At 36.7% G+C, this 13,780-nt stretch overlaps 1 protein-coding gene across 1 annotated transcript in view; it reads right to left on the bottom strand.

Moving 5' to 3' along the window:
- Nucleotides 1–13,780, bottom strand: part of PARD3B (par-3 family cell polarity regulator beta) — a 494,000-nt gene that overhangs the window by 281,741 nt on the left and 198,479 nt on the right. The window contains exon 5 of the mRNA XM_026853194.1: nucleotides 11,627–11,798. Within this exon, the coding sequence (XP_026708995.1) occupies nucleotides 11,627–11,798 (172 nt within the window). The remainder of the gene's footprint in view (nucleotides 1–11,626; nucleotides 11,799–13,780) is intronic.

Raw genomic sequence — 13,780 nt, 5'->3', positions numbered from 1 at the left:
GGGGGGGGGGGGGGGAGGAAAATTGCGTATTAGAATTTCCCTACACACACATGCAAAGTCTTTACTTTGGGTTTTTAGGTTGGTTTATTTTATAATGTAATCTCTTTCAAATGGTGTTTGGATGTCGAGGGAAACTAGACTTTAGATATACCGAAAACCACCAGTTGTCTTAGTCATCTAACTTGCTAGACACAGCAAAAAAGCATTCATCTTATTAAACAGACTGCAACATATTATCTGTGGTTACTGAATTTAAATCAATCATTTTAGGCTAATATATCCTATAAGATTTTAAAACTAATAGATCTCAGACTCTCGCACCTCATTTTTATTCACAGATTGAAAGGTGAAAATAAGCATTTCTTCTATTTCAATTCCCAGCCCATTTCTCAACTTCAAATGAAATACTTAATGAACTGTACTAGTTGAAAAAACTGACACAAAGAAAATATTCTGTGCACCTGCAGAAGAGGCCACGCTGCCAAAAGCTGGTTTAGCACTTCAGCTAACATCAGTTACAGGTGCTTAGGCAGTCACTTTTCCACAGTTCAACGGTTTAATTTTCTTTAAAACTTTGGCAGCTAAACTGTACAGCTTGAATATCACTTTGGTAGCATTTTACTGCTAGTAGTAGAATAGTAAATTACATTTTTTGAACATTTTAATGGTATTTTAAAGGAGCATCACAAATTACGGCATTAATATAGGTTTATGTAATATGTAAATATGACTTGTGTTTTATACATCTGATGTAAACTAAGAACCTTTTCTGGTTGGACTTCTCCTTAAAAAACAAGTCCTATTATGATTATTTCTTATTCTGGTCATGGTAAACTAGTTTTAGTCTCAAATATCTCCCCGCCAAATTTAAAATATATTAAGATAAAACAGTGAAACCTCCTAAATTTGAAACTTTCTGTGAAGAACATAAGAGCAGCTATATTGGGTCCAACTCACCCATTATCCTGCATCTAACAGTGGTAGCAGATGCTCAGGGAGAAGGCATAGCAAAGTGTTCTATCCTACCAGCTTGCAAAAAATAAGGTTTGAAAGATTTCCAAATCAGAGTGCTATCTAGACCACAACATTTTAACAGTCACTGATAAGCCACCTCCCGTGAATTTGTCTAATTCTATTATAGCTCAAAGAGATTTTTGGCCTGTAACACTGAATTACACAATTTAGTTGAATGCTTTCATAAAAAAGTTTAGGGTTGTTTTGCTTTGTAATCTACTGAACAATAGTTTTGTTTGATAGAGTTTTTACATGGTAGGGAAAGTGAATAAACATTCCCTATGAATCCGTCTTAATATTTAAAATGATGATGACTATTTCTGTGGGAAAGTTAAAAAAGCACTCAGAGAGTCATCTGTCCCTTTCTGTGGGAGAGTTAAGAAGAGTTGACCAAAACACCCTGCAGGATTCATCTTTCTAGTGAACATACTACATCCTCCTTTTATTTAATGTCTACAGTAAACAGACTTCCCTCTAATGTAAGTAATGAGTCATGAAGAAAGCAAAACATAAATCAACAGCTAGTGTTGGGAAAATTGTGCAACATATTGGGAGGGAGGTGCATCTTCTGCCAACTTTGTTCAGGAGTAGTATACACACAACTCTCCATTTTACTTGGCTAAGATTCTAGATATCTGTTGTGAGACACAATCAAAATCTGAAGTGGCACTTTGAAGTAAAGAGACAAAAAAATTAAGTATCAGCTCAGTCTCTTGTAAGGGGAAATTAAACAGAAAGCAATGAGAACTACATGGCAAGAGGCAAATTGAGTCATTTAACTGTTATTTGTAATTTGTCTAATGATGGCTTTCATAAAGATGGGTTCATCTCTACACTGGAACATGTTCATATGGAAGCAAACAGTAAACAATCATTAGCAAACAAACATTGCAAAAAAAATGCCTCAAACTATATTAGTTTGTTTTCTTAAGAAAAAAAAGGGTGATCTACTACCTCAAGTCCTTTAGTTGAAGGCTTTTTTTTTTTTTTTAAACTTGAACAATTTCAAACTATCAATCAACCAAGCTTAGCTGGCTCATTTTCAACCTAAAATACACATTTTGTCATATTGCCTCAGAGCTAATATAGCACACAGTACTACAGAGACTTATAAACACACGTACACACTCCTTTGTCTTACCTAGCACTAGAGTGTACTGACAGGGACTGCGCTATAGCCTTTGAGTATGATACTATACTACAGACTTTCAAAACCTTCAGCTGCAAATACTAAGTGGGTTGGTCTGTTTCTTTTTAAGAGATACTACCATTGAAACTAGCTAGGCATCATAACAGTATACAAATACAAAACCAGCAACATCACAGAATTAGTAAAATAGACAAAAATCTGAGGAAAAATACTGACATCGTATAAAGTGTGTCAAAAACCAGCACGAACTTTTGTAACAGAATTTATTCCATCCTTCTAAGTTCCATTCATCACCTTCCCCAAAACCTTCCCTGACACTATAGAAGGCTGGAAATGAACATCTCATCTAGAGAGCTACTGCAAAAACATGTGTAACTTGTGATGGAAAAATATTTTTCTCCCTACTTAACATATTTTCATGGGGATACTCCCTTGCCCCAAAGTAAGGCATATTAAACCAAGTGCAAAGGGCATAGAGACAAGGGGAATAATTGGTGAGAAACAATTTTTGGTGAAATCAGAGGTAGAGGGGCTATTAAAAAGAAATGGGGTTCTCTGGTAACCAGCTATGCAGACAAATTTGTTACCTACACTAGTATTAAATTCTTGGGCATGGGGAAAGGAAGGCAAGACTGGCTTGTTTTCCAAATGGGCAACCCAAAGACAGAGAAACATGTGGAATTTTTTTTATATATATCTCTGTCTTTACAGAAAGCATTACTGTATTCTTTTGCTGCAATACAAAGATAAACTTCAGCTGTGCTGGTGCAAAGCTCATTTCCATGAATCAAGGACAACTAAGTAATACCAAGCTTAAGTCATGAGGTCAAAATATACCAAGACTGCACTCTGACTGAAATGAAAAGTTATCTTCAAACCTTTAGCTTGCCTGAGAACAGAAACCATTTGTTTTAGGAGCACAAGTAGACTTTAATTGATCATCACAATTCTTTAAAAGCAGATTAAACAGAATGCTGCGGAGGAGAAAAATCTATCAAGTACAGTGTCATCTTCAGAACACCTATGACAAACAGCACAGAATAACATTTGATATCACTACTGTGAGAGCAGCCTTCCAGTGCAGAGAAAGGGAATAAAGTCATATTTGCTTAAGGAAATAAGCAGTATTGCCTCAAACAGCAGAAGGTAGCATGTGCTCCTATAATACATTTCTTTTGAACCTTACCAATTTCAAGATGTTAATTTTCCCTGAATCATACAGGAGAGTATTATATGCATGTTTTACACTCAATGTACTGGCAAACATTGGAACACTCAGCCAATAAATTAACATTGCAAGATTAACAGGACAGTTTTTATGAAAGAAAAAGTGTCTTTCCTACTTACTCTGACACAGCATGTGTGCTGTATACAAGCATTAACAGCATGGTTTATCAAATGAATAGTTTCAGTTCATATCTGTTTTCATAACTTTTTAAAAAACCCACAATCACGTGTCTTTTTCTGTATTCAAAAATATGATGTCTTTATACCCGCAGTATCTCAACACCAACCTGAAAGAGGACTAACCAAATATATGCTGCTTAAAATGCCCCCAATCCAACTTACAATACTTCAAAGTAGATGAGAAAGAGAAAGTATTCTTTCTGAGCTCTGAAGTTGCACAGAAACAGGCGACATCCATACCCTGGAGGTAACAATTTCAACACTGTTGGCCCTATCCAGGGAAACTTGCAAAAACTCCTGGAAGAACCTTGCCTTCAATTCCCTTGGACTTCAGACTCAGACACTGCTAATGGAAGCATGTCTGTTGACTGACGTAGCAACCCAAAGACAGAGGGCCATTCAAACTACGTTAAGTGCTCTGAACAACCACATGAAGCACTACTTAAGCTAGAGCAAGTCCAAAACCACAGGAATATATTAAGCTGATTAAGTATATTCTCTACCTGAAGCGCCTGAAACACCTTCAAGGAAATTCCGTAAGAGTGCAAGTAACCTTTCCCAAATGTTAAAAAATACATGGCCACAAGATCAATGACTGCGAATCAAAACTTTCTAGGCTAGTACTGTTACTATCCTGTACTAGAGCTACTGAGCATTCGCAGGTAGCAATCTCTTCTCAGGAACCAAATGTCAGCTGTGAAGACACTACATAAAATGTCCAGAACTGAAAGAATTGACTGTTCAAAAGCACAATTTAGCTCATTATTTGAGCTTCAACCATCATTGCAACCATTTATAACCTATTTTAGGAGAGACTATAATCAGCCATTCCAACCATCGTTTGCACTCAAGTCTTCCACTTGCCTAGAACACTGAACAGATGGGTTGGGGTTGTATGTGTATATGTATATATAAAAGGAGAAAATCTTGTTCTCAGAGGTTTGCTATAAAGCCAAGGAATGCAAATTTTGAAACACCAAAGTAAGATCTTTCAGTGAGAAAAGCAAGACACTTGCCCCACTTAGCAGTGAAAGCTTCCAAAGGGAGGACTTGAACTCCTGTAGTTTACAAGAGAATTTTGTAAACTCCTGTCAATAACTGCTATAAGCAATTATTTGTTTATCTAAACTCCATTTTAACTAAACACCAATAAAGGTATAAATTCATTAGAAGCTGAATTTTATTGTAAAAGCCAACAATCAAAGTAACCTAATCGTATCTGCTTCCCATAATGCCTGTACTCAGAAAACAACTTCAGAAATCTTCAACCGGATTCCCAAAGAAAGGGAGAAAGAGAAAAGAATAATTAAAACAATTATTGTGTAGATAGATACCTACACATACCTCACTTTTTTCCTACCTTAATATTCAGAAGTGACAAGTATCACTGAATACTGCCTGTCTTCCTCCAGGCAAAATCATAACTACTTAACACCAAGTAGAGAAGCAAGAAAAACACAACTACCAAGTTTGTGTGCACTTGACCATCATCTGTCAAATAAAGCAGATAAAACATCGAGCCAGTCATACAGCATTTCCAGCTCAGAGTGACATGTCCATAAAATGGATCCTCCATAAATAAATCAGTGTTCCCCTTCCTGCCCATGTGGACTGGAAAGGAAAAAACAAACTGACATCATGAAAAAAACCCAAAAGGTTAAACCTCTTACTCCCCCTTAACTGTTCTATTACCTACCATGCAGGGAAAGCCACCAGAAAAGAATACAACTTTAGGTGCAAAAGGAAACGAGAAGGACCGGTAGCACACTTACGGGTACACAGAAAATTACAAGGTGGCTTATCAGGGCCAACAGAACAACAAGCATTAAAAACCCGAGACAGTTCAGTTGGTTTAACTGAAAAGCCTTATATGAAATCGAAAATTCGCCTACTAAAAACAATGGACCTCTACCGGCTTGTTACATACTTGAAAAGTTATAATGACACACTACTGCTTTTTAGAAGAAACTGGGACATGTCTGAAGTGACTATGTTGTATACTCTTTAGGAATATCGAGCTTGCAGTTGAGGTTAATGATCACACAAAGCATTCCTTACAGACTAGCGGTCTCTGAAGAAGCACACTTTCACTGGACATTAGCTTAGCAACAACCTGCAGGCCACTGCTTAAAGTATCGTGGATGCTACCAGTTCATAAGCAGAAGATTACTGACAGGTAACCATTTATTTGGAAAAGACTTACTGAAACCCTCTAATCTGAAGTTGGTAAACATCTGAAACTAAACATCTAAACCAAAACATTCTGAAAATATTTTGGGAAGATCATAGCCCATTAGTTGCTACCATAAAGTTATTGTTTTACCACTCTACATTGCTAATGCATTTTTAATAATTCTAACAATAAACATGTATGTATTATAAAACCTCGAAACTAGAGCAATCCCATACAGGACTATCTGCACATACTGTTAGTATCCCTAATATACATAAGCTCATCCATCACGGGCTCTCTAAAGATCTTAACACACTACACAAGGATGTCATCCACTAACCCAGGAAAGCTACCTTTAAGATGAGAGAATGATTGTTTAATCGTACATCAGCGATGAAACAGCAGTTTGGAACAGGGATTAAAGGCAAGCAAGTCAACAAGGTCTGCAAAGTCTTCTCAGCTACCATGTCTGGTCAAAGAGAAATATTAGGGCATGATATACTCAAAAAAACAAACCAAGTAAACAAAATGCACGTCTAAAATCAGTGCCAGCACAGAACAGTGCTAGTTAACCCAGCAGTTACTCTACCACCTACATACAAGGATGTCCAAATGTTTCAGCATTCCAAACACTTGTTAGTTTACTAGTTATTGCATCAATTAATATATTCAGACACGATTTACAAAAAAATTCAACCTAATACGTTTTGCTGCTATAAAGATAAATGTTCAACAACAGTGACAAGGAAAAATGTATTCACCTAAAACAGCATTTGGTTAGAAAGCAAAACCCATCACCTGTGCAGAAAAAAGGAAATAAGTGTTTCTTAAATGACTTTGATATACCAATTTTAAAGAAATACTACTGCACCTCAATTTATCTGTTCAAAATAATTTTGTCTGATTATGTAAGCTCAGACCAAAGGAGGTGCAAGAACAATATGGACCAGAAATGAAACACTGTTAGAAATTACATCTAATCCCAGAAAGCAAAAAGTGGAAACTACAGGAAAACACCTAATTGTCAGTCACGGTCTGGGCCCAGTGAAACGGCTAAGTTTAGTCTTCTAAGGGCACACAAGTTCTTAAGTGATGCTTAACATAAAATAGCCTTTATGCCACGCAGGAGAGGGCTGAGGAGTCAGACAGCTGGAAGACCACCTCTGACACAGAATCTTAAAATAAACTTTTTCACTGGGGTGTAGGTTACCTTACATTCACCATGGGCTAAAGTCATGCAGCTGAACAGTATTCGATATACTGTGATTTCACTGTTCATTGTAAGGTTTTGTCTGCCCACAGTTTTATACCAAAGAAACAACATAAAAAATGGCAATGAGGAATTTATGACAGAATTTGGGGTTAGAGATGTTGACGTTTATCTCAATTTTTCAAATGTATATCAGCTATTTAGGCATTTAGTTGCCTGTATCGTTCTTTGAAAATTGTTGTAGTGTCCACATCACGAGTGTACTCTGGGAAGTTCTGCTCACAAGAAGCAGTCTTACAAGTTCTCTCTGCTGCAAGTTCAGCAAAAGTGTTTGTCATTGTTCTCTGCTTACCTAAAGAAATACCAAAATGAGATGATTATTTCTTCACTGTTTTAAACAGCTGACTGGACACATTAAATAGCTGTGTGCATCTTCAACTTTTGTAATATATATTAACAGCTGTTTTATTACCGTTTGTATTGCAGTATGATATGTATTAACCCAATCACATTTTCTGTCAAATGGGGATCTTTTTTTTTTTTTTTGACATTTCATTGCCATCTGAAACCTGTACACCAAGATTTTCAGTATTAAAAGTTTATTTTTTATTTTGATAGGAGAAACTGAGTACAATTGACAAATCCCTGCCAACCTTGATATTATTTTGCACTATATCTGAACTATGGAATATTATGGGAAATTTCCCATAATGAAATTATGGGAAAAAATTGAAGGGGAACAGGAGGTGAAACTGAACCCAAGATCCCTCTGCAGAATCTAATTTCAGTAGTCTCCTGCTCACTAAACCAAAAAAGGCAAGATACTTGTAAGATCTTCACTGAACAGAAACAAAATAAGCAATGCCCCTTCCCCCTCTTTAGGTTTTGTTGAGGTTTCTACTGAGATACAGCATTACTTGTCCAACCTATCCAAACAAGAATGAAGACAGCACTGGTGCTTCTCAAAAAACCTATGGTCATTGGCTGTGCAAAAGTATATGTGACATCATCACTGGGTTTTCATCTACATCCAAACGGATGATGGCGGATTTCAAGAGGCAAGTATTACATCTCCTGAATACAGAGAAAGTGAATTGTGGAGGAACAACTACTTCATCGTTCACCACTGCGGAAGTCATTCTTAACAGGAAAATACCAGGACACAAAACCCACTACCAAATTGAGACCTATGTAGTTAAACAGAAGTGAATGACTGTTCCCCTTGGTAATTTTGGCCCTGAGTATCAGAAACTTCAGTAAAGCCTTTTCATCTGTAAAAAACTATCAGGTATTGCTTACTTTGCAGTCTGAATTCAGATACTGTCAGCAACAACACCTGATAATCCAGCTTTGCAGCGGGAGGAGGGAGGCACTTAAGTACGTTTGCACCTCACCTTATGTTAGGGACACAGCAGATACTGTGTTCATAAACAGTTAACACCTTCATGTATTTTTCTTATATTGAACATAAGAGCCCACAATTTCACCTGTTTGAGAACACTGAGTTAGCTTTAAAACTGGAGATGCATTGATTTCAGGGAAGAGAAAACAAATAGTTGAATAAATTCCTGGACTGCTTTAAGGAGATCTATGCCAAGTATTAAGAAAGTAATTTGATAATAAGTAAAATAACAAACTTACTTTTGCTCTAAAATTTTGCTAGTATGTAGAAGCAATGTAAGATACAAGGTACTTTTAGTTTTCAAGTCAAATACAAGACTGCTTTTATTCTGGTTCACTTTCAAAGTTACAGGTGATAAAGGGAAAAATAAGGGTAACTAACTACATAATGGGAAAACTATTACTTCAGAGTCAAGCTGATCAGTATTCTAAAGGGTAACAACCGCAAAAAAAAACTTAAATAAGTAACCATACAATAAAAAAGTATTTCCTCCATCATCAGCATCTCCTTCTACCCAGTGAAGGCTTTAAGACTAAGTATAACATAATTAATTTAACTGGATCAAATACACAAGTTATAAAAAAAAGAAAAAAAGTTTGAAGGGAGTATCTCAAGTGCCTTTTCTAAAATCTGTGCCAATTCTCACATGTTTGAGAACAGTGTTTAATTTTATGTGCTTATCAAGCATCAAGCTCTAAGTGTTCTCTGTGAAGGTCAATACATGGACATTTTTTCTGCATAAAACCGTGGATCTTGTTTCATAAAACACAAAACATCGAACAGAAATTAACAGGCAATATTGTTTCACAATCTGACAATTTATATAACAACAGATTCCCTGCATTTCATTCCTAAAGGTATTCTGGAAAAATACTCTAAAAGGTAAGCATATGACCACTCCTGAGACATGGGTCTACCATGGAAAGCAACACTTGGTTGCTATGTACATATTTAATCACCTTCTTGCTCTCAAAATAAGAACAGCTTTTTAAAGTTTTTATTATTATTTATTTCTGCTAGCAACTGTGAGTCAATTCAATAATTAGACAGGGAGCCAGACTACTGTGGTTCATGCATCAATGATATCGATGCAACCAAATTGTCCTTCTATTTCTTCATTTACTTTTCAATTTGCCTCTAGTGGAAATAGGAACATAATTTAAGGTCCAGGGAATTGTACAGGAAAGATAAAGCCAAAAATTAAGTCTGAAGAACTGTAATCCGTGATGTAAAAATCCAGAAGAGAAAACAATTACATTTCAGAGTGCAGACTGAGTTTATAGGACTGACAGGTAGAAGAAAATCTTTTATTTATGTTGTAAAATAAAACAATCTGAAAGAGAACCATTTAGACAAACATGTTATATTTAGGTTCTCGATTTTAAGCAGCAAGCACCCATTTTAACTTCAAATATATATTAGTATTGCACTGAAAATGAAATAGAATCCTAATTGGCTCCTCTTCTCATGTTATGTTTCATCTCCTTTGCACTCTGTAGTAGAGGATTACATAAATGCTATGAAAACAGAACTACCCAGTACTTACTGGTGAGCTCAAGAGCTCTAGCATTTAACTGTTTTACATAAAACTGTGCGAGGCTGAAATACTCTTCTTTCTAATCCTCAATTTAGGTACAACAGTACGCTAGAGAAACCACTCTCAATGATTTTTTTTTTTTTTTAATATGACTCAGAATTATATGGAGAACAATCTCTTCTCTCCAAAACATGCTAAAATGTTTTTATACGGTGTTATTTAAAAATATGCAATGAAGTGGCAAACCACTGAACCTTTAGCCACAAACTTTTCCATACCTCATCCTTACCAAAAATGCAGCTCAAATACATACGAATTATGGCAAGAATAAGTATTCTCCCAAAACTTTTAGTTATGAGAAATTCCTGTGTGGCATTATATATAGAAAAGTATTTTTCTATATTCTAGAATATAGAAAAAACAGAAGTGATCCATTAAAACAGAAATTTGAATCTAAGTATTTGCAGGCGGCTCGAATTTCAGGATTTTCTACATCAGGCACAGAAATGAGCACAGACTTCTGTTAGAAGTTACAGAGCCTCATCCAGTGAGCTTTATTAGAAATTTAATTCTAGCTCATTGTTTTTGTTAATCAGCCTTTTCCTTTAAAAATATAATTAAAATAAACAGACGAGTGAATATTCAATTTCTGAAGTTGTAATCAGACTGCTCCGCAGGAGTAGCACAACTAGAGGCAGTATTTCTATCCTTACTCCACCCACTTACACTCAGTTTTATTGCACACTGTTCGGAGACGGCCAGCACTACTCAAGATTATGGGTTGAGTTGAATGATGAGCTGTGGAGGGATGCAGAGAAGCCTCTCCTAAGCATTATTTATTCATTTGCTAAATGCTGTCGGTGTAATACTGCTTTACAGGCAGGTAGTAAGAGAATTTACCTTCAATCTGGTTTTGAAAGCTTCTCTGTCTAGTATCTAGGTGACAGCTTAGCCTGCTCTCAGGAAAGTATTTCAAACTGCTTTGTGTTCAATGTACAAGACTCTAGCTCTTTTTAACTGGAAACCAGTGTCTGAACTCTTGGCCTTCCAGGCACACTGAAACAACACGAGAGAACAGAGTAGCAACACTTCACGTGATATAAGAGGGAATTAAGCAGAAGCCTCTCCTAATAACAGTTTGCTCACCTGAAAGTCAGACAGGCAAACAGACTCTGCTGTGCAACTTCTGCAAAGGCAAAGAGCTGAACTGTTTGCAACCAGCATCTCCTTCTTTCCACCTCCCACCCTCAAAACAGAGCACTAGCTCAGATAATCAGTAAAAGTATTTGCACACAGCAGTTTTATGCTTGTTGAATCAGGTTCCTCAACAAAAATGCTGTGGTTTTTTTTTCAATGACTGTGTTATTTGACAATACTTTTCATAGGTTTCACCTATTCCACTCTCAGAAGATTACAATGGTTTGTCGGCAACCTACTCAGTCAAAGAAAAGAATTAAAAGAGAGACCCCAGCTGTATGGACAGGCATAACATACAGCAGGATACAAGGCTCAGGTGCAAATTTGCCATGCTCAGCCTTCAGCATCAACTGTTCAAAAACCCCTGTCATTACAATTGGGTTCACTGAATTACAAGGAAAACAATAGGGTGCTAAAAATTTTTTTCAATACAGAAAAATCAGACTACAGACATACTCAGAAAAGAAAAAAGAAATAAGAAAGTACTATATATTGGTTAAAAAAAAATTAGAAATAGCAATGCCAGGCATACATACCCAGTTTTAGGGCAGAAGGAGTCACTTCAATCTCACCACCAATCGGCTGAAAGGCAGCCAGCTGCGCTGCCACCTCCGTCTCAAAAGAGTCTGGGCTATTTCTGTCCGTCAAGTTGCCATTGGTGCCATCAGTCTTATGGTGAGTTTCTTGCTCATCATAAACAGCAATCAGCTATCAAAACAAAAGATAATACAGTTTGTATATTTAAAGTATTCCCAAGCTTCACTTTTTAAAAAAAATAAATAAATAAAACACCCTTCATGGAGAGTACAAAAACTTTCATAACAGCCAACAATAGACATACCGATTCAGGAAAGCACATACATTTGTGTTTAACTACATTGACTTCAATATGACTTAAGTATATGCTTCAGCACTGCCCTGTGCTGACATGCTTTTTTCAGAGCTAGCATGCTACCATTAGTGAGCATTTTACATTGTTAAAAAACATTTAGGGATGAACATGCTTAAAAACACAGAATGGCACTTAATTCCTGGGGGTGGAGGGTGTTATTATTTTAAAAAATTTAGTGCTTCTGACTGACACACTGCACAAAAGTAACACCACCATGGAAGCTGTACCAAGTGAGGCAATACATGTTTTATTTATAAGTACATAATAATTACATTCCAAGGACAAGATACATCCACACAGTGACAGAGTACCCTTAGTCACTCAACCTATGCCTCTGTAAGGCTGAAAGTTTCTTGGTCCAGTCTGGTACACATACAGACACACGCTCCACACACCATGTACCTACCATCTCCCCCCATTCTCTCCTGCAAGCTTATACCAGGTACATTGTTTCTGAAAACTGTCCCTCAGTCACCGACTCTTCCACAGTCTCAGGCTCACAGGAAGGTCAAGATTAGGCAATGTCAGACTGCAAAGTGTACTGTACAAACTCACATCAATGTTGATGTGAAAATGCTAAAAAAAAAAAAAAGCTAACCCGGCCTTTCACAAGAATCTTCCTTTTGGCCCCTACTAATACAAAGTGATCAGATAATAAGCACATAGCTGCATCCACATGTGACTCGGAAACACATGGCTGGGTGTAAACTGCAATACAGTTCCAGGAAAAGAGTTAACTGTGTTATAGTTCAGGAAAAACAAATAAAAAATGGATTAATTCCCAGTTAATTTAAACAATTAGAAAACTTACCGTTCCTAACCTACAGGACACTTGACATCCAGAGCTCTCTCCCAGAGCAGAGGAGGTAACAGCAGCAGTGCAAGTGCTTTCCCTGCCCCGCGACCTGACATGGGAGAGTTCTCACGCCATCCAGTAGTGACAAACACTTTGCCAAGAAGCATTGTGCAAGGTATCTTCATCTTAAGGTGTTCATTTATTTCACTTTTTCTGAACTCTTAGGATTATCCTAAAGTTTTTCTTAGCTAATCGTGAAAGACTACGACACACACAACTGGTTTGACGTCAAGATATACACAGAAACAAGTTTAAAGAATTGATTTACTACTTTCTGTGTTATTTTAAAGGTATGCATGCACACTCTTTATATAAAAATATTAGTACATCAAATCTTCCTCTGACACTTCCAAGAAGTATCAAAAATTATATCCTATGATAAATAGTATACTGAAACAGAGACACAAACATGTAAAGGAATTCAACTTGCCTAAGAGAAGAAATTAATATATGAGGGGGAAAAGAACAGAAAAACAAAAAGAAAAATCCTGAAGTGCTCCTAAGGAAAAAACTGACGTTTTCAGGTCTTCCACTCATTTATAATTTGGTTGCTAGAAATGTGTCAGCCTACATTTACCAAAGCATATTTCAGAGACGCACAAACCCCCTTAAATAATTAGCTACAAAACTTGCTCTGCTTTTCCACATGGAGCCTGTTTCCTTTCCATGGCCATACAACTAACTCTTACAACACACAATTTGGGGTTTTTATTTGTCCAAAGCATAGAGGAAACATTAATTCCGCTAACAAAGACAACCGGTTTTGTACCTTAGTCCTGGCATTACAAAGAATCTACCCAGGTATTCACACTGCATTATCACCAGGCTGTTGCTATGCCCCACAACTGCATACAGCCAAAAAGGCTGCCTTAGAACCAGACACCAGCACATCACAGAAACATTTCTTCGGTACCCAAAGAAAAAACCCAACCTATGGTGTCT

This window comes from Athene cunicularia, assembly GCF_003259725.1.
Source record: "Athene cunicularia isolate RWA chromosome 7 unlocalized genomic scaffold, athCun1 chr7_part2, whole genome shotgun sequence".
Classification (NCBI taxonomy): domain Eukaryota; kingdom Metazoa; phylum Chordata; class Aves; order Strigiformes; family Strigidae; genus Athene; species Athene cunicularia.
The sequence above is the reverse complement of the archived record's forward strand: the minus strand, read 5'-3'. Positions and strand labels throughout refer to the sequence as shown.